Raw genomic sequence first — 22,092 nt, 5'->3', positions numbered from 1 at the left:
TCCAGTGCTCTTTCTCATACATCCCACTGCTTTTGCTTGCTAATAAATTACACATAGGTTTGTCTGATTCAGTTTGGCTGCTATAACATAATACCAAAGACCTGGTGGCTCGAACAGTAAGCAATTATTTCTCACAATCCTGGAGACCAGAAGTACAAGATTAAGGTACTAAAAGTGGGAAGTGAGGTCCCACTTCCTGGGTTTCATTCACCATCACATTGAGGTTTAGGATTTGAGTGCTGGTGTGTTCATTTTCTAGGGCAGCTGTAACAAAGTCCCTCAAACTGTATGCCTCAAACAACAGTTATGTTATTATCACAGTCCTGGGCTTAGGGTCGAAAGCCAAGGAGTCAGCAGGGTGGGTTCCTCCCAGGACTGCAAGGTAGAACTGTCCCATTTCTCTCAAGATTTTGGTGGTTCTCTGGCAGTCCTTGCCAATCCTTGGTGTGTGGAGGCATCACCCTGATTTCTGCCTTCATCTGCTCCCCATGGCTCTCTCTGTGTATGTGCCAAACTTGTGTCCAAATTTCCCCTTACACAGACACAGATTGAATTCAGGCCCACCCGACTCCAGTAGGACCTCATTTGAACTTACCTGATCACATCTGCAGCAACCTTATTTCCCAATGAGATCACATTCTGAGCTTCTGGGATTTGGATTCTAACTGGTAAATTTGGGGGCAACACAGTTCCACCCATAATAATTGGCAGTCATTGCTGGTCAGTGTCTCCCCATAGGCCCTGGTAGCCTGCAGGCACCAGAGCTCTCAGAACAGTAAGACTCCTGGGCCAAATTAAAGTGGGCTTGAACCACGCAGTTTACTAAGTCAATGTGGAATACACAGCAAGAAACAGGGGAAAGGGACAGCAATGGCACTTTCAGGAGAGAGTGCAGGCTGGGTGGAAGCCCTGTGTGACCTGAGTCCTGGGGTGGCCATGTGCAGTGCCTTGCCCTGCCTGCACGTGAGCCTTCCCATCTGATGGTGGCTGGGAAGACCAGAGCTGAAGTTGGAGAGACGATGCCAGTGGCACACAGCGCAGGGGAGACCCACGGGAAGACTGCACCTGTCCAAGGCCCATTAAACTAGTGGGCAGCTGTGACTCTTAGTAGTGTTTCTTGAGGATATTTGGTGTCAGACTGGGTGTCACAGAGGGGTGATCAAATAAGACCTTGTGAAAATTAAGTTCTGATACACACACACACATTTAGCACTGTATTTAGAGTCTTTGTATATTTAGTTTAATGTCTAGTGCTATGTGGGGACCTCCTGGATATTAGGGTTTTTTGACCTTTTATCCTTCTCTGTAACACATACGTACTCTACTTGTTAAGTATTTCATTGATTACTAATATCTCATGAATTCTGCCTAAGTCTAATAGACATTTTGCCTAACTGTTATTTAAAACATCTTAAAAACTGGGTATGGTGGCACACACCTGTAATCTCAGCAGCTTTGGAGGCTGAGGCAAGAGGATCGAAAGTTCAAGGCCAGCCTCAGCAACTTAGCAAGGCCTTAAGCAACTCAGCAAGACCCTGCCTCAAAATTAAAAATTTAATAAAGGGCTAGGGATGTGGTTCAGTAGTTAAGCTCTCCCAGGTTCAATCCCTGGTACCAACAACAAAAAAATGAGAATCTTAGAATTAAATGTGCCTGTGTTACCTAGGCACCTGTAATTCCAGTGGCTCAGGAGGCTGAGGCAGGAGGATCAAGTCAAAGCCAGCCTCAGCAAAACTGAGGTGCTAAACAACTCAGTAAGACCCTGTCTCTAAATAAGATACAAAATAGGGCTGGGGATGTGGCTTAGTGGTTGTGTGCCCCTAAGTTCAATCCTTCGTGTCAAAAAAAAAATGTGCCCATGTTTTACAAAACTACAAAGTTCTTTATGTGCCAGAATTGACAGTTCTCAGAAGCAGATGCACTTCAGAGCTGCAGGGCAGTGCACACTGTCCCCACCGCAGGGACTGTTGTGTTCTGTGACTTGTCCCTGAGGCATTACTTCCTTTCTAGTCTCCAATCCAGCAGAATTAAGAGTTATCAACATTATTTTAATACCAGTAGGTCTGAACTGAGACCTTTGTGTCTGCGAGCTTTCTCATCATTGAATGATAAGTATAATTTGGAGGTGCTACAAAAGGAAACTGCTTGCTCAGGAAATGGAACCTTGAATCACAGATTCAGGGAAGTTTGGAACTTAATGTCCCTTCAGCACTACTGTCGGGGCCAAGTCCCCAGATGCACTTGGCCTTGTCTCCATTTTTACTTTTTTTTTGCAACTCTAGAGAAGGAACCTTTTGCTGGGTAGTTATCAGTGAATCCTTGCAGCCTGGTGTTGTGAGTGAAAATCTCAACAAAATGGATCATCAGTAGGCTTCCAGCATAATTTGTGGCACTGAAAATTATTCAGATGTTTTTGTGTCTTTGTATTTGTTTTGATATTTTTATTTTCAAAAGGTTTTAAAAGATATTAAGGTCTAAATACCTTAATATGAATAGCTTAGATTTTTTTTTTAATTGTATGGAAGATGTTACCTGCAGTCACTGCATCTCTTCATATTTAATTTTTCTGTCTTCTGTCTCTCCGGAGGACACACATTTGGTTGTTTGGATTTAAGGCAAGAATACATAGCTTTATGTTGGTGCTAGGATCTTAATTTAAATAGCTTTTAATTATGCCTCCTAGACAAAACTGATGAGTCTGGTGAGTCTGAAACAATTGATGCAGAACTTAGTGGCCACTTACCTGTGAAGATTTGTTCTTAATGCAGGAAAACAGTGTGGTGAACTATGTCCCAGCACTCTTTACAGGTGACACAGACTTATTTCTAAAAAGAAGGCAATAAGAGCACTTATTTATATAAAATTATTTATTTCAACATCCCCTGAGAATATAAGTAGAAGTTATTTCCTAAGATACAAGGTTGGTACTAGAATTTGGAAGTATCAACTGGTGTTTAGTCTTTTTTTTTTTTTTTTTTTACAACCAATGCCTATTAATAAAAACATTTAATGATAGTGATTTAAACATTTTAAATTAATTTTTAATTATGATTTTTAAAAGTGAGCTCACCATATACACAATTCCAGAGCAAAGAAAATATGGGAATATTTTCAGCTGATTCTACAAGTAAAGTATTTTTCTGATACCAAAGAGCACTAAACAAAAAACTGTAGATCATTCATCATCGGTATTGAAATTCTAAATGAATATTAGCAAATAAAATTGAATAAGGTATATTTTTTAATGTCATGTTTTAACCTAGTAGAGCTTATTCCAAAGAGACGTATCATGATTCTCCCTCAGGAAGTATGTGCCTATTATTTCCTGCATTGTAAGTGATAAAGCCATATATAATCCTATCAGTAATGTTTAAAGAAAGACACTACCCGACCCAGGTCTTTAAAAAATGAAACAAACTGTTTGTAAATCATAAATAGAAATTTCTCCTTTTGCCCAAAATGGCATCAACCAAATCCCTGCAGCAAACCACATTTCTTAGTGCAACATTAGAAACATCCTCATTAAAGCCAGAAAAAAATCTAGGATGTGTGCTGTGCTTGCTGCAATTCCCTATTTTAACTGGTGCTCTCAGCCAGTGAGCAAGCAAATCTATTATAGAGGATGAGACAATATCATAATTATTTGCAAATGATTTTAATGTATCCATGGAAAATCCAAGAGAAAAAAATCATTAGAATTCCTAGGAGTATAATAATATGACATATACAAAATCTACTTGCAGAAATTCAGAGTTTTCCTACAGATCAGCAACACTCACGGAATAAAACAGAACAGTAAATTTCTTTTATGATTGCCACAGGTATTAGAAATGCCTAGGAATACACCTATTATGAAAAAGAGCTTGAATAACTAGAAAAACATGTTCCATCACTGTGGTCACGATGCTTACTTTAATTTGGCAATAAATATGCTCCATTTAATTTGGCAAACATTGGTGCTTTGTGTTCTTCATTGCTTCCTTTGGAAAGTAAAGCCATATAACATTTTTTTTTTATTTTACTGATGAGGAAACTGAGGCTTCAAGTGGTTTTTGTGACATGGCTCATCATGGTGTCATCGTGAACTAAAAGCTAATGTGGTACCAAGCCCTGGCTTAATGGCTCTTTCCCATAAAATTAAACTAAATCAAATATCCAGTTGAGAATAATTATTTCTCTGTTCTGTATAGATATTCTAATTTGTAACAATAAAAATTTCCATAGGTCATTTTTATTTTAAATTATTTTGGTGGAAACTATATTCATACTATTTTACCTGATGTCTGTTCATTGTAATTTCTTAAGGAATGATCAGGATAGAACTAGAATTTTGTAGTTATACTTGTTCTTGGGCCATGTCTTTCAGCTCCCATAATATGATTTTAGTACTTTCAAATTGTTAATCCTTATAAATGAAAATACATGTTACTTTCTTCACAGTTTAATTCTTTAAAAAAGCAACCGTGTTCAGTTCCTAAGGCCATGTAACAAATTGCTATAAACAGGATGGCCTGAAACAATAGAAATTTATTCATATACAATCTGGAGGCCAGAAGTTCAGAATCAGCGTCACTGGGTGTAGGGAATCTCTCTTGACAAGACTACAGCCATCTTGGTTGTAACCAGGTAATAATGTGTGACCCTTGAACACATTCTAAGCCCTGCAGGATAAACAAAGTCACTAAGAGAGTCAGCCAAGAGTTTTATGCTGGGCACTCACGTCTGTACTTACCTGATGTCCTGAGAAAGCCTGGCCATATTTCAATTGGCTGCTGGCCATCTTTGTTTAAGGTACCTTATGATCCCTTTTCTCCTGTCCTGAAGTATAAGGATCCTCCAATCTTGTAGCCCTCAAGATGTGCTTCTGCCTGTAAGTCCCTTATAAGCTGCATTTTGTGCAGTTCTAGATTTGTCTGCCTCTTTTTATTTTGGTTTATAGCACCTACTACCTTTGGTGACCAGTTCTCATACTTTGGGTTTTCCCAAAACACTGAGCCAAATGAAATCAAGGTGTATAGCCTCAGCTCGATTGCTCCTGAGGCTATAGTGAGAATCCTTTTCTTACCTCTTGTGCCTCTGCTGGTTGCTTGCATACCTGGGCCTATGGCCATATCACTACACTCTTAGTCTCTGTGGTCACAGAGTTTCTCTTTCTTCATGTGTGGTCTCCCCCTGCTTCCTTCTATATAAGAATGCATGTGATTACATTTCCAGCCCACCAAGATAATCCAGGATGGCCTCCTGTGCCTCGAGATCTTTAATTTAATCATAGCTGCATGCATGCACCCCAAACAAAACCATTCTTGGAGTCAGTCAGAGAATTTGAATACTGGTCAACTCCTAGCCTTATTCACCTTGACCAGGTTTCTTAACTTCTTAGAACATTACTTCATCTCAAGAGGGAATTGGTACATTCCTAAGTTTTTGAAAGGCTTGAGAGAAATGATACTGATTCAAACATTACCTCTTTGTCTTTTTTATTTACTTGCATTCAAAACCTTGTTTTGACTCACTTTTGCACCTCCAGAGCCTGGCTGCCCCTGACATGTAGAGGTTGTGTAATGTGTGTTTGCTGAGTGCTTTTCTGTCCTCTGAAGGATATTGTGGCATTGCACCATCATGCATTGAACCCTCAGCTGGCAACAGCTCAGTGACAATGGCCCATCCAGAAACATCCTGAGAAAGCTGAGTGTCATTCACTTAGCAAGCAGATGTGTATAAAGCAGACCCCTAACCTGGAGTTTCTTTGTCACCATGCTGAGCCAAGTGCATATATGAAACAGGAAAAGAACTAATGATCCAGAAAAGGAAAAGTTTGCAATGGGTGTAACAAGCACCCAGCTATCCACATACATGTGTGCGGGCATGTGCATGTGTGTGTGTGCGTGCACACACACGCATTCTGCATAGAAAACTGATTTTTTTACCCTGCCGGTGTTTTGTGTTTTGGCTGTGTACTTACAGCCGGCATGACTTCAGCACTGTGGGTCTGTCGTACATTCCCATGAGGTTCCTTCCAACTGCCCATTAAACTGCTCGGAGACAGCCATGGGTGACATGCTGATGTGTATCGTTCTGAGGCCACCTACCCAGCATTCATGGCTGAGGATAAGGGTTTCAACACTGTGGTTTGAGCCTTCCTGACAACAGAGCAGCGTGTCACTTTAGGACATGGACATTTATTGATCTGGCCTTGGATAATGAGTCATTTGGCTTACAATGTCCCTGAGTCATGGGCTGTCCTGAAGATCACCTTGCTGACTCATGGTGCCTTGCTGTCCCAGAGGCCTCCTGCGGTGATGGGGGTCCTCCCAACCGCCTGCAGCTTCTTTTCCAGGACCCTCCCTTCCCCTGCTTGGCTGGCTGAGCAGAGGAGAAGCAGCTGGGAACCTTGGGGAGGAAATGAGTGTGTAGCAGCTTCAGGAGACACTCAGGGAAGCACAGGAGAAGGGATGAGGGAAAGCCACAGCCCAGCACAGGCAGGGCAGGAAAAGCCACTCACGCCAGCAGGCCATTGAGAGCAGGCTGCGTCAAGACTTCAGGGTGTGTGAGGTTTTATTCATGATGTACGGCACTTAGCACCTGCTGACGCCTACCTCCGAGTCAGCAAACCCTTGTTGTCCTAGTGGTGCTTTTTAGGTGTTCTGGTGAAATCAGGTCAGCAAACTTTGAAAGCTGTGTTTAGTCAAGAGAAAAATTTATGTGCAGTAGTCCAAGAACCTCAGTGCTGCCTGAAACCATAGGTACTAGGCTTGTCTCATATGTGAATATCTAAGATAAAGCTAATTTGTAAATTGGCACAGTAAGAGATTAATGTCAATAACTAATAAGATAGACCAACTGTAACAATATACTGTCAAAAAGTTCTATGAATGGGATCTTCTCTTTCAAAATGCGATTGTATTATATTGTATTTCCAGATCACAGTTGACCACAGGTAACTGAAACCACAGAAAGCAGAACTGCAAATAGTGGGTGGGGTAGGCGACTCCTGTATTTAATCAGAAATAAGCAGAACTGACTCTATGGAAGGCTGGTGGTTCTGGACATTAGCAGATGAATGCAAAAGTTGTAAATGCAACCTGGATCTTTGGAGAATTTCTAATAAATTACTGAGAGAGGAGTATCTGATGGCCAGAAGCAATTAGAGATCAGCATTCTGGTTAGAGAATCAAACTGTCCAGTGTGTAGAGTAGAGACTGAGGGGACCACACAAAGGATTGAGGACTGGCTGAAGGGGAGTGGCATCATGCATTCCCTCAGTGCTGATGGAGACTCTTTCTGGGCCAGGATTGGATACATACCTGTATGTAAGGCCCTGTGCTTTTAGAATATATCTGGCAACAAAGGGATAGAATAGCAAGCAATTGTGGTACAACGAGTTCTACTGTACTAGCATGAAGAGGGTGCTGAAGGAGAAGGTGGTTGTAAGCTGAGCCCTTACAGGTGGAATCTCTACCTAAGCAAAAGGAGCTGGGTGTGGGGTGTATACCCATAGTTCCAGCATTCTAGAGGCAGAGGTAGGAGGATCAAGATCAAGAGCTTGAGACCAGCCTGGACACCATAGTGAGACCCTGTCTCCAAAAAAAAAAAAAAAAATGCTGAGACAATTGGAGTGCCTTCTTAGCAATCCTTAAATGACTCTCTTCTACACTGCATAATCTGTTTGAAGTAACCACATAGGATTTTTTTTTTTTTGCATTAGGATGATTATAATATCAATGGCAGATCTTAGCCACTAACCCCCATTTTCCTTTTTTCCTAGTGTCAAATCAACAGTGCCTTGACTTCTTTCCATACTGCTTTGGAGCTTGCAGTAGATCAGAGAGAAATTCAACATGTCTGTCTGTATGAAATTGGTAAATATCAAATGGCTCTCCACCTTCTTGTTGTGAAGCAGTATTGATGCTTCTTGATGCAACTTTTCATTTGTAATGCGGTTCAGTTTGTCTTTGCAAAATGCTGTTGCATAATAAGGACTTTGATTGTTATGCTAGTACGTGTCATGGTGCTTCTCTGTCTGGGTCATGCTGCCTTGTAACATTTTGACTTTAGAATAATTGGTGATGTTAAGTGAATTAACTGCATTGCCATTTGTGAATATCTAGTGCACAGAAGAATCCAAACCCTTTTTTCCCCCTCCTTCCCACCACTGCTTATTTGAGAAGAAAAATATAACATCAGAGAGAGTTGGACCTCAATGCCAGCTGCCCTGAGATCTCCAGCAAGTTGCCTAAACCTTCTGAGCCACATAGTCGCCATTGGTGTAGAGGAGCTCACCCAGGGCAGCGCAAAGGTTTAGGTGAAGCCTCCACAGGAGACTCCACACCTGTCAGAGGCTTCTCCTCCTCCTGGAGATAACATTTGTCAATGGACTTAGAAGTGCTTATTTGCCTAAGATTCTCCCCTCCTTCACCAGAGTGGCTGCTGAGTCTTTTTAAAATTTATTTATTTATTCTAATTTGTTATACATGACAGCAGAATGCATTTCAATTCATAGTACACATATAGAGCACAATTTTTCACGTCACTGATTGTATACAAAGTAGAGTCACACCATTCTTGTCTTCATACATATATTTAGGGTAATGATGTCCAACTCATTCCACCATCTTTCCTTCTCTCTTCCCTTCTCCCTTCCTCTCCCTCCCCTTTGCCGTATCTAAAGTTCCTCCATTCCTCCCATGCCATCCCCCTATCTCCATTATGGATCAGCATCCACATATCAGAGAAAACATTTGGCATTTGGTTTTTGGAGATTGGCTTACTTCACTTAGCATAATATTCTCCAACTCCATCTGGAAAGCAGTATGGAGATTCCTTGGAAAACTTGGAATGGAACCATTTGATCCAGCTATCCCACTCCACAGTTTATACCCAAAGGACTTAAAAACAGCATACTACAGGGATGCAGTCACATCAATGTTTATAGCAGCAAAAATTCACAATAGCTAAACTGAAACCAACCTAGATACCCTTAAAGTAGATGAATGGACAAGGAAAACGTGGTATATATACACATTGGAATGTTACTCAGCATTAAAAGAGAATAAAATCATGGCTGCTGAGTCTTTTTGCTGACTACAGTCAACTCTCCAATCCTGGCACATTTGGATTTCGAAGTCCTTTTATGTAGCAGTTTCTCCATTATTTTGAAAAAAAGTAAACACTTCTTTGGGTTTGAAATGAAAAGTTGTTTTGTTTTTGTTTTGTTTTAAAGGGGGGTTCCAGCCTAATACTTCAAGTTCACACCATACGACACACGTGAAAGAATCGAAAAAGGGTAGAGAAAGGAGCATCCCCATTTCCTCTTCCCTGTCTCTGCAGAGGGACAGGGAGGAGGAAGCAGAGAGTGCTCAGAGAAGCAGTTAACACCTGTCAGCACCAGACCACAGCAGCTTCTCCTGCTGAGGACATAACTGTCTTCCTGAATCCTTTGAAGAAAAGTGCAAACAAAAAGATTGGGAATTACCCAATAAATAATATTACATTTTAAATGCTTCTTATGGTTTAGGAAGAGAAGATGATGTACGATCCCATGGAAACATGTACTTTTATGTAACCTAAACTCTGATGGAGCTCTGCTTAGTGGCCATAAGGTAGAGTGAGAAGTGTTTCAAAGAACTTGGATTTAAAAAGCGCAGCTTTGGTGGCCTTTCCTGGCCTGCCATTTCAGGTCAGGACAGGACTTTAGAGCTGAAGGAAGCTTAGGGACCATCTACCCCAGGCCTTAGGAAGGTCGACTCAGGAATAAGTAGCCACTCCAACTTGTTCTGCAGGCTTGTGCTGGAGGCCTCCACCTAGGTTTTGTATTAATCTAGATCCTTCCCTGACATCTGATATGGGATGAAAACAATTAGCTAAAATAAGTCAACACAGAAGTCCCACAGAATTTGACAGTGAGATTGGTGCAAATGGATATCATTCCCCGCCAAATTGTTTAAATGGCAAATGTAAGATTACATGATTACTTTGGTATCTGATACCAGCATATATATATTTTTTTTTAATGGGGGCAATTGTGAAAAGGAGAGAACATTGGACTTTGATCCACAATTCTTCCCTCCTAAAAGCTGTGTGGCCTTGAGCAAGTCACTGACCTGTGGCTGCCTTAGGTTTTTTGCCTCTAACAAGAGGATACCATCAGCCAGCTTTGCAGGGTTGCCCTACAGATTAGCAAGAATTGGTATCACATGATAGCACACAGTAGGGCCAGTTGACGGAAGGTAACATGATTAGCAACGAGAATATATATATTTTTTTCCTTTTAGTGGCTGCTGTTCCTTACCAGAATGCCAGTCTGACAGTGTTTTAATGTAGGAAAGATGGGGTCTCTTCTCGGCTCTACAACCAATGAGCAGAGGGAGGGTGGGCAGTACTTATTTCTGACTGGTTGTCTCTGTATTTCTCACAAAAGTCTGAGCATTAATAGTAATCATTAATCATTAGGTGAGTGCCTTGAGACTTTCTGAGTCGCTAAGTATATAATATAAATATACTGCTCCCACTGCTGCTCTTTCTGCCTGCGCCAATACTTGAAGTACTTGGGTTAATCTCACAACGATATGGGGCAGACTGGAGAATTTTTCTAGAAATCTTTACACCGTTTTCTTCCATACTGCTTAATCGGTTGTGATATCCAAAATGCCCTGTCTTGCTCAAACTTTACACTGAAAGCATTTAGAGGAAAAACTAATTTTAAGTTTTCAGTGTTTCCTAGAACATTGACAAGAAGGTTAGTGGTATGTTGGAGATTTGTAGCTTAAATACAGACCGTGGAGCTCTCTACCTTAGGGTTGTATGCTAAATTTATATTTCTTTCCTAGGTTGGTGCAGCATGATCGAACTCAACTTCAAGGATGCATTTGATTCCTTTGAGAGGCTGAAAAATGAGTCCAGGTGGTCACAGTGTTATTATGCGTATTTGACTGCAGGTGAGTGGTGGTCCACACAGCCATAACATGCCTGTCTGTGGACAGTCCACTCACACATACTGGAGGTGGAGAATCATAGAAGCAGCAGTTTCCCTGACATGTTCATGTTTTCTATAACCAAGTAAATAGCAGTGGACTACTGTGTTCACTGACCCAGCTGGATGCCAAGAAATTCAGTAGTGTACCTGATGCTTCTTCCTTCCCTTCGCCCCTCTAGAGCTTGGCCCATCCTGTGCTCTGTCTTAAAAATATTTATTTGGGCTGGGATTGTGGCTCAATGGTAGAGTGTTTGCCTAGCATGTGTGAGGCCCTGGGTTTGCAGCACCACATAAAAATAAATAAACAAAACAAAGGGATTGTGTACAACTAAAAAATAAATATTAAAAAAAAAGAAAATACTTATTGTGAGGCTTTCCCAGTTTTTGAACATTTTGCCCTCAACAACCTCACCTGCCCTTATTACACTTTTTTCTTTTTGCTGTATTTTTTAATTTATTAGTATTTTAAGGAATTTTTGAGATTGAACATGTCTACATGTTTTTTGGTTCTGGGGATTGAACCCAGGGGCACTTAACTACTGAACCACATTCCCGACCTTTTTTTATATTTTATTTAGAGACAAGGTCTCGTTAAGTTGCTTAGGGCCTTTCTAAGTTGTTGAAGCTGGTTTTGAATTCGCAATCCTCCTGCCTCAGCCTCCCAGAGCCACTGGGATTACAGGCATGTGCTACCACACCCAGCTGAACATGTCTTTTTCATTGTGTTAATGCTTTTGGTGCCCTGGTTACAGAGTTGCATAGTTATCTGGTCCGAAATTGCTTTACCTGTCAACCTTGTTATATTTACTTGTAATGTTATAGAACTCAGGGTATTTCAACTCTGCAGATCATTATAGCATAAACACTAATCTTCGTTTTGTTTTTTGCTTTTTTGGTCTTTTTGAGATAAGTGAAGATGTGCTGCCACCTGGTGGACAAAAGTGTTGTGTGTCCCTGTGATACTATACATGAGGTGTGGAACTGAAGAAACCCCCAATTGGTTGTGTATTTTTTGCCTTTAAGCACCTTTATGTAAATCCTTTCAGGTTTATGTGGACGAACTCTCCTTATGCATCCACATAAATAATTCTTTTACTTAAATTTAAGACTTGCTAGGTGTGGTGGTGCACACCTGTAATCCCAGAGACTGAAGTAGGAAGATCACAAGTTTGAGGCCAGCCTCAGCAATTTAGTGAGGCCCTAAGCAACTTAGTGAGACCCTGTTTCAAAACAGAAAATAAAAAAGGACTGGGAACTTAGCTCAGTGGTAAAATGCCACTGGGTTCATTTCCCAGTACCAAAAATAAATAAATAAATAAAGACTGGCATTGTATCTCAGTGGTAGAGTGCTTGCCGAGCACACGAGGGGCCCTGGGTTCGATCCTCAGCACCACATAAAAATGGAAAAATAAAATAAAGGTATTGTGTCCATCTACAACTAAGAAAAAAGATTTTTAAAAGTAAAAACAAAAGAAAAAAACAAAGACTTTTTTTTTGGTGTTGAGTTGAATTCAAAGCCTCACACATGCTTAGCACACTGAAGCACTGAGCCACACCCCAGCCTCCCAAACATTATTTTGAGTACCTCCTTATTTTGAACACTTGGATTTAATGAAACATCTTCCCTTTTCATTCCATCCCCTTAACTTTTCTATTTATGATTGAATTAACATGAGCCAATGCATTTATCCTGGATATCCTACAAGTCCCTATAAAATTGTGTCAGTCTATTAGCAATCAGTACAAAATCCTCTTTAATTTATGCACCTTACTGTACAGGGCATCAGTTCTTCATGGCTGTATCTGATGTTTAAATATGCTTATTTTTGACATATGAGTTAGCGTACTGTGTCTCACACCTAAAGGATTGTCTGCATGGGGCACAGGGCAGTATGAAGGTGTATGCTGATGATCCAGATCTTAGCCATCCTTCAAGGCTCAGCTTAGCTTCTCAGAGCTTCCCATTACGCCAAAAAGAAATGATTCTTCTTTTCTGATCTTTCCTAAAAGCACTTTGGTTCTCCCATGCTAAGGGATCCTGTTACTGTGTGCCTTGTAATTGGAACTCTGTGGTGTGTGTGTGTATGTGTGTGTGTGTGTGATCTCTACAGCTGAAATATACATTTTTTTTTCCTAACTGCAAGTTTGTGTTTCTTCTTCACATTTTGTCAATGGGTTATGGTGGTAGGAGGCCAATGAACATGTGCAGGACTAATCCATGACTTTCTTCCTAGGACACAGATGTCTTCCTCCTCCTGCCATGAAGCTTCCATGATCCCTTCACCTCCTAGTTGTTCTTCCTTAAGATTCCTTTTATTGTTTTTGTTTTTTTTGGGGGGGGGGTGCTGGGGATTTATCTAGGGCCTTGTGGAAACTCTGCCACTGAACCACATCCTCAGCCCCAAAACATCCTTTTTTATTCTACCATCTGGGCACATGGCTCCAAGTAGGTGGTACACTGTGACAGCAGCTCAGGATTTCATTGCATGCAAGCCTTCCTCTCCAACAAGAGGATGGGGGTCGTGGCTTTCATGCAGAGCAGCACAGTCCCCCATGTGGCTGTCTTTACATGTGTGCACTCCTGTGTTTTCCTTGGTGGTATTTTCCAGGCCTCCTCCTCCTGGGGTTCAGTGGCATTTCCCCCCACCCCGCCCCAATACTCTAGAAATACACTTCTGCTTTCTTCCAGTCTGCCAGGGAGCCACTGGTGATGTGGATGGGGCACAGATCGTCTTTAAAGAGGTTCAGAAACTCTTCAAAAGGAAAAACAACCAGATCGAACAGTTCTCGGTGAAAAAGGTATGATGGAGCTGATGGGTCCAGTGTCTTATCTATGATGGACATTTGTGACTAGCTCTGCCTTGGATGGGCTTTAGGAAAACATGTTCATATCAGGTGACAGACATGTCACATGAAATGTGCTTCACCACTGTGGAGAGAATTTACTCCTGTTAGCACATTTCTGCTCTGAATAAAAAATACTTGTTTCTCTACAAATAACTTTTAAAAAAAACTTAAAAAAAAATTTGAGTAGAGATGTCACAGACCCTGTAGAGCTAATGAGCACATCTGGACAGGGAAAATATCTGCCTAAAAAATTAGGTGGTCTCAAAAGGGTGCACACTGGCAGAATTAGTGAGAGACACAGACTGTTGGATGCTCAGGAGGGTAAGCATGTCACATTTTGATGTAATAAGAAGCTAGAGCATATGTCAGATTTGCCAGTAGAAAGGTCAAGACTATAGGGACAATGTCCCAAATTTATTCTGCTAACCTTGAATTATATAATATCATGTCATATCCTGAGGTTTCCATGATTTTAATTTTATAAATTTTCTTTTACTTTATAAGCGTATTTTTCTTTCATTAATATTTATTGAATGATCATTTAATGAATTTGTTTGAGTAAACATTGGATTATAATGTTTATAATAAATGCAACTGAGAACACTAGGCGTAAGGAGAAAATTTAAAGCTTGATAGACCTGTAACTCAAACATCTCTAGTCTTCCATCTTCTGTGTAACACATGGAGTAGTAACTTAGTTTAGTTTGTCACATAGTTATTACACATGTATCGATTTAAACTAAAATAAATCTGGTCTCATCCCCAAGTTTTCAGAATCCTTTGAGAATAGATTGAGTTTAATGATGAATGTGAGGTCTATCTACAAATATATTAGAAACTGGAAAGCAGAACTTTTTTTAATATAGGGAAATTTTCATTTTTGGCTTTGTGGGAGAGGGACATTCACATTGAACATGAATCATTTGCTTTTCCATGTCTCCAAAATGTATTTTGTATTTATTTTTGAAAAAATAGAGCCTAATCACTCCAACTGCTTGCAGGCAGAGAGATTCCGGAAGCAAACCCCAACCAAAGTGCTGTGTGTGCTGGCGTCCATCGAGGTCTTATACCTGTGGAAAGCCCTTCCCAACTGCTCCTTCCCCAACCTGCAGAGGATGAGTCAAGGTAAACACGAGACCGTGCACACCTGCTTCTTTCTTCAGTGTGGCTCCTTCCGACTCTCCTTAGCATTACTCAGGCTGTGTTGTTTTTGGATTGAGAGTGTAGCAGTGAGGGCTGTTCTGTGTCACAGCATGTGGGAGTGGGAGACACAGGTGTAGACAGATGCACTTGCCTGGCTGGGAGTGCTTAGTGATTCTCTGCTACACCTGGTTTTAGTTCTGCAGCCATGGGGTTCCCTGAAAGCATGCATTTCCTTCCCCAGTGAAAGCACTTTGTTTTCCATAGGTGTGATTCATATGCATAAGACACTCAGATTGAGTGTTCAGCGAGTCATGTGACACCTAGAAACACCTGGCATCCCTCACCATGATCATGATCTACCACCCTTGACATTTGCTGCTTGCCTCTTCCCAGTTAATCTCCACCTCAAGGCACCCTGTGTTCTGATTTCTATGTCTGTAGATTAGTTTTGCTTGTCCTTGAACTTTGTAGAAGAGGAACCATACAGGATGTACTTTTTTTTTCTTTTTTTTGCACATGGCTTAATTTGTTCAGCGTAATGTCTGTGAAATTTAAACACATTGCAGCCTGTAGCAATAGGTAGTTTCTTTTACTTGCTGAGTAGCATTCCATTGTATGGCAATACCCATACCACTATTTGTTTATTTGTTCTTCTATTAATGGACCTTTGGTTAATTTTTGTTTTTTTAAACTATCATGAGCCAAGTCACTACAAACACAAGTGTACAACATAAGTTGATGAGTGTTTTGTGTACACATACCTTGGAGTATAATTAGAAGCCTACATTTTTGATTCATGTATTAGAAAACCCAGCAGCTTATAGGTAACAGTGATAATTATTATAGTTGTAGGAAAATTTCAAAGAGAGAATGAACTAAATATTTGACTAAAATAGAGCTTTGTTGATTATTAAAGAAATAATGTTGCATTTCGTCTAAAGGCTTAATGGTAGGTATTTGAATGGCATTTGGTAGTCTAGCAAGATATTTGCAATCCAGAGAAAGAGGAATGGCAGAGAGTATTGTCATGCCCATTGTAGATGAGGAAGCAGACTCAGAGCAGCTGGGTGACATGCCCAGCTCTCTGGGAGCCAGCATCTGTGCTGCTGGTGTGAGTATAACACATTGAGTGGCAGGACTTTCAGTGATCCTGCAAACACCTTCACCTTGCTGGGAGTGTGAGGAGGCTTAAATCATGCAGCTAGAAGAACAATTCCAAGATGAGGCAGCTATGTTAAAATAAATACAAGTAGAGCCAGGGTTGTGGCTCGGTGGTAGAGCACTTGCCTAGCAGATGTGAGGCACTGGATTCAATCTCTAACGCCATATAAAAAATGAAATAAAATAAAGGTATTGTGTCCATCTACAACTAAAAAAAAATACAAAAAAAATATACAAGTACCTCCAAAAGTATGGTTTCATGGAAAATGTCTTTGGAAATAAATTCTTATTCACATATATATTGCTGTTTCCCAAAAGACTTTAACATGAACGTTTTGAGCTTATTCCAGAAATAGATTATAAACCACTGTAGAAAATCTGTCTGATTTTTCTGCTATTACACTTGTTTCTGACCAAAGATTACATTGTCCATCAATCACACATTTTTACCATCAGACGTCCCCATAGATGACTTCTGCCTATTTCTTAAAAACAAACAAAAAAAGAGTCTGCTCTTAAAGGTTAAAACTTTACCACTCTTATATTCCAGGGGTCAAAAGAAATTCCCAAAGAAGTTTGGGGCAGTGGCTCTGTAATTAGAATAGGAACGTCCCTTCCCAAGGGGACTGCTTGAAAGGAAACAAAATTTTCTTAGATATATAAATTCTGCTATGTTCATTTTTAAAGGGTTTGCCTAACTTAAAACCCTTCCCTTGTAGAAGCAAGTACAGAATATCTACCAATGTCTACCTTAAAGGAATAATTAAGATCTTAAGAAGTTTTTAAATGTACAAGTGCAGGGCCATGTATTTAGAGAGATTGAAAACATATAGAGATATAAGAGGCGGGCACAAGAATGAATCACCTGTGAGATTTGACCGTTATCTTTTCAGTTTTCAAAATGAACAATCCAACAAGAAAGATGTGTTGGTGGAGAGAGGGGCAGTCTCTGGGGGTGAATATGAGATAATTCTTTAATATCTTTATTAAAAGTCAACCCAGTTCTGAGGTTAATCAGTCCCTGGTGTTAAGCAGCGATGCTCCAAATCAATCCAGCTACACAGAGTTCAGTGAAGAGTTTGTAGAGGAAGTTACACTCCCTCGGAAACTGGTGACAGCAGCAGGCAGTGGGGATCCTGAGTGTTTCAAAAATGCTGTCCATCAAGCCCACACAGCGTTGTGCATTGAGGCCCCCTCTGTAACGGTCAGCAGAGCTTGCTGGGTCACTGTCTCCTGCTCTGGTAGTTTCACTCATGGCCCCTGATCCCACCACCCTGGCCCTGCCTACCACGTCCTTCCTGGTGTGAAGCCAGCCGTCTGTGTTCTCATCACAGCAGCCAGGGTGATTCTGTTTAAACCTTAGTACTATTGTATCGCTCCACTTCTCAGAACTCTCTATGGCCCATCATCTCCAGTTCACTCTGGCTGGCAGAGCCCTACACAGTTGCTCTCTGCTCTACCCCTTTGCTCCTCAGGCTCCAGCCTTGCTGATTCTTTCTGTTCCCTGTTGGCCCCAGTGCCTTTACACATGCTCTTTTTACCACTGTGAGTGCTTCCCCCCACACACTCCCATGGCTGCTTCACTCCTTTCCTTCAGGTCTTTACTCAAATGTTTCATTTTCAGTGAAACTCGACCTATGCACATACTTCTAATCCCACTTCCCCCTTATTTTTCACCTTAGCATCTTAGCACTTACACTTATTTACATGTTTGTCTTTTGCACTATTTGTTTCCCCCAGAAGATATAACTTCTTTTTCTTGGGGGGGGGGTACTGAGGATTGAACTCAGGGGCACTCGACCCCTGAGCCACATCCCCATCACTGTTTTGCATTTTATTTAGAGACAGGGTCTCACTGAGTTGCTTAGGGGCTTGCTAGGTTACTGAGGCTGGATTTGAACTTGCAATCCTCCTGCCTTAACCTCCCTAGCCACTGGGATTACAGGTGTTCACCATGGTGCCCAGTAAGATGTAAGCTTCTTAAGAACAGAATTTTTTTTTTTGTTGTTGTTGTTGACATTATTTTTGAGGATCAGCGGTGTTTTAATTTTTTTAAGTAGTTCACAAACTTGCAAAAATATTCCCACATGCTCAAAGAGGTGGGAAGCAAATTGTTAAGCATGCCTTCCACTCTGACATCGTCTCCTCCCAAAAGACAACTGCAGCCTGTGATTTTGGGAGTGACCTTCTGGAGATGTTCCATACATTCAAATACATGTGAGTGTACCTATCTATACAGGTATGAGTGTGTGTGTGTGTACTCATACAGTCTCCTCTGCCTCCATCTACGGGTTCTGCTTCTGTGGGTTTATCCAGCCACAGACAGAAAATATTTGAAAAACAAAATTGCCTCCAACTGAACATGTACACACAGACTTTTTTTCTTCTCATTATTCCCTAAACAATACAGTATAACAACTATTTACATAGTGTTCACCTTTTTTTAGTCATTCCAAGTAATCCTAGAGATGATATAAAGTATATAGAAAGATGTACAGGATATCTGCAAATACCAGGCCATTTTACATCAGGGACCTGAGCATCCTTGGGTTTAGGGATCCTGGGGGGGTCCTGGAACCGATGTGCCAAGGATGCCAAGGGATAGCTGCACTTAATGGGAACACACTCTACCCACTCGTCCGCCCTGTGCTTTTTTTCATTTAACAACATTTTGGGGATCATTTAATATTGACACATAGAGCTGCCTCATTCTTTGAAATGTCTCTGTGGTCTTCCAAAATAGGAGACATTGATGATGTACTTAACTGGTACCGTAGCTGTGCACACGTTGGTTATCTCCAAACTTGTGCTCCAACAGTTGCTTTAATGACCATAGTGGACACGTATATCTTTGCGTCTGTGTGCTGTATTAGCTGAGAGTAAGTTCCTGAAAGAGAAATTTCTGAATGTGCCAATTAAATTCTTTGGTACATTTCCCCATATTGCCCTCTAAGCACACTGATACCCACTTACAATCTTCATAGTAATTTTTTTTATTGTTAATTGTAGGCACAATGTTGTATAAGCATATCTCTAGAACTTTTTAATCTTGCATAATTGAAGCTTTAAACACATTGAATGGCAGCTCCCACTTGTCTTACCCCTTAAAATCATCATTCTTCTTTCTGTTTTTGAACTTGACTAGTTCAGATACCTATATAAGTGGAATCGTGTAGTATTCCTTCTGTGATGTTTATTTCACTTAGCAGGATGTTCTTTGAGGTTCCTCCCAGTTGTTGCCTATGACAGGATCTCCTTCTTTTGTAAGACTGAATAATGTTCCTTTATATGTCTGTCCTACATCTTTTTTATCCAGTCGTTCACTGATGGATATTTAGATTGTTTCCTTATCTTGGCCATTTTGAATAATGCTACAGTGACCACAAATGTGCAGATGGCTCTTTGAGATTCTGATTTTAATTCTCTTGGGTAAAGAACCAAAAGGAAATTGCTACTGGATTATATGTTAATTTGATTTAAATTTTTTTTTAAAAAATTTTAGTTGTTGACATTCCTTTATTTTATTTATTTATATGCAGTGCTGAGAATTGAACCCAGGGCTTCAGATATGCTAGTCAAGCACTCTACTACTGAGCCACGACCCTAGTCCTGTATTTAAAATTTTTTTTGAGGAAACTCTATACTGTTTACCATAGTAACTACATTTATATTTATATTTTTATGTGTACATTTTATATTCCCACCAAGAAGGGTTCCAATTTCTCCACATCCTCTTGTTATTTTTTGTTGTCTTGTTTGTTTAATAATGGCCATTCAAACAAATGTGAAATATTAGCTCCTTGTGATTTTTGATTTCCATTTCCCTAATGATTAATGATGTTAAACATCTTTTCACATACCTGTCAGCCATTTGTATGTCTTCTTTGGAGAAATGTTTATTCTAGTCCTTGGTGAAGGCAGGAATTTTTACCTATTTTGTCACTGTTGTAGTCTGAGCACCTGCTGCCTGAAAAATAGTAGGTGCCAAATAAATATTGACTGAGTGAGTGTATGCATGAATGAATGAGCAAGTGAAGGAACTGCATTTAACATTTCCTTAACATCGCTGCCCTAAGATCTTGAACTCACATTTTATATACATACGCTCTCATTGCACCTTAATATCTTTATTAGTCCATAGAAATACTTTTATTACTTTATTCCTCTATTAGCTCCACTATGCATCTGATCTCATTTCCTTGGAAAACTTCCATAACATCCTTCAAGAAAGCTTCCGGTCCTTCTTGATTGCTTAGCACAGTACTTCAGTCATGTAAACGTGCCTGTTGCATGGTTTGTGAAGTTAAGGTGATGCAGTATCTTGAGATGAATGAGCTTCTTCCTTGGAGCAGTTTTAGATTCACAGCAAAACTGAGTGGAAGAGACAGTTCCCATATACTCCTTCCCATCCTGTAGGTTCCCCCACTGCAGCCTCCTGCCACCATGTGGTACATTTGTTACACTCCATGAACCAGCAGTGACAGCATAACTCACCCAAAGTCCATAGTTCACATGGGGTTCACTCCTAGTGCTGCACATTTTCTGTGTGTCTTCTGTGTCCCACTTGTTAGTCTCTGCATCCTCTGTAACCTCTGGTAACCATTGATCTTTCAACTGTGCCCATAGTTTTGCCTTTTCTAGAATGTCATGAATAATACTTGAAATCATCTTCACAGCCTTTTCAGAGTGGCTTCTTTTACTTGGTAATAATAGGGTGCTGTTTTGAGTTTTCTTGATAGTTTTGCCTTTCTTTGATGGAGGAGATTCACTAATGGAAGACGAATGGTGTCTTCTGAATTTCTGGGAGCAGAAACATGAACTGAATATGTAGCTACAGGGTGAAATAGTGACTTCACGCTTGGTGATATTCAAGGAACCGAATGACTGTGTTTCCTTCCTGCTGTTTTCACTGCCCTCTCTTTAAGCTTGCCACGAAGTGGATGATTCATCTGTTGTTGGATTAAAGTATTTGCTTCTTGGTGCCATTCACAAATGTCTAGGAAACTCAGAAGATGCCCTTCAGGTAAGCTGTTAACATTGTCATGGCTACAGAAAATAAACCATGACCACCTACATCTGTGTTTGTGAGAAAGATGAAAAAGTATTAAACAAAACCAAACCTCCCACTGCAATGTGAACTTTACCCACTTTATTTGATTAATGCCATCTTTTCAGATGGTAGAAGTTGACGGTGATGAGTGTAGTATTTTTAATGTAACTGCAGATTCCCAGGACACTTCTTTATACATGGGCTTCTTTTCTGGCACTAGGTATTTATCAAAGATACAATCTCATGAATAGCCAGGAGGAGGCCTCACACATAGCCAGAAACCCAAATGGTCATTTCCTTCTTTTATACCTGCAGCTTTCTGATGTAGAACTGGAGGTGAAGTCCAGTAAATTGCTAGCTTAGGATAGTTTAGGTACATATTAAATGAAAAATAATCACTAAAAGGTTTCCAGTGTTGTTGGAGAGACCTTTCTAACCTAGTTTTTTGTTTGGTTAGTTTTTGTTTTGTTTTCATTTTAGTGCTAGGGCTAGAACTGGGCCCAACCACTGAGCTACATCCCCACCTCAGTTAATTTTTCTAAGTGTATCCCAGAGTTACTTTGACTACTTTATGAAAGAGTTCATATAAGTAATAGAGACTTGACTTTTAAATGCAAGAATATTAATATATTTGTACTGGAATTTTAAATCAATTTTCCAATGTGTGATTATGATCATTATTACATGACTCTAAACAGTTTATTTTAGATCACTCTGTTTAAGTACCAACAAGACACAATCAGGATACACATCAAGAGGTGGTTCTTGGCTTGTGTGTTTTCCATTTTAAATATAAAAATGATGCTTTTCCACCAAGATTAGGGAGGAGACATGGAAATATATTCTAGCTGCTTTATTCAATATCTCTGATTTCATGTATCTACTAGTTCCAAGTGAACAATCAGGTTTTTTATTCTTA

At 40.3% G+C, this 22,092-nt stretch overlaps 1 protein-coding gene across 1 annotated transcript in view; it reads left to right on the top strand.

The window, feature by feature from the left end:
* The window catches only part of Ttc39c (tetratricopeptide repeat domain 39C), a 97,405-nt gene that overhangs the window by 69,780 nt on the left and 5,533 nt on the right, over positions 1–22,092 (top strand). Inside the window, exons 7-11 of the mRNA XM_027935547.3 lie at positions 7,766–7,859; positions 10,827–10,934; positions 13,662–13,771; positions 14,821–14,944; positions 21,049–21,146. Coding sequence (XP_027791348.2) covers positions 7,766–7,859; positions 10,827–10,934; positions 13,662–13,771; positions 14,821–14,944; positions 21,049–21,146 — 534 coding nt within the window. The remainder of the gene's footprint in view (positions 1–7,765; positions 7,860–10,826; positions 10,935–13,661; positions 13,772–14,820; positions 14,945–21,048; positions 21,147–22,092) is intronic.

Source organism: Marmota flaviventris, chromosome 16 (assembly GCF_047511675.1).
Source record: "Marmota flaviventris isolate mMarFla1 chromosome 16, mMarFla1.hap1, whole genome shotgun sequence".
Lineage (NCBI taxonomy): Eukaryota > Metazoa > Chordata > Mammalia > Rodentia > Sciuridae > Marmota > Marmota flaviventris.
Note: the sequence above shows the minus strand (reverse complement) of the source record. Positions and strands in the feature narration are given on the sequence as shown.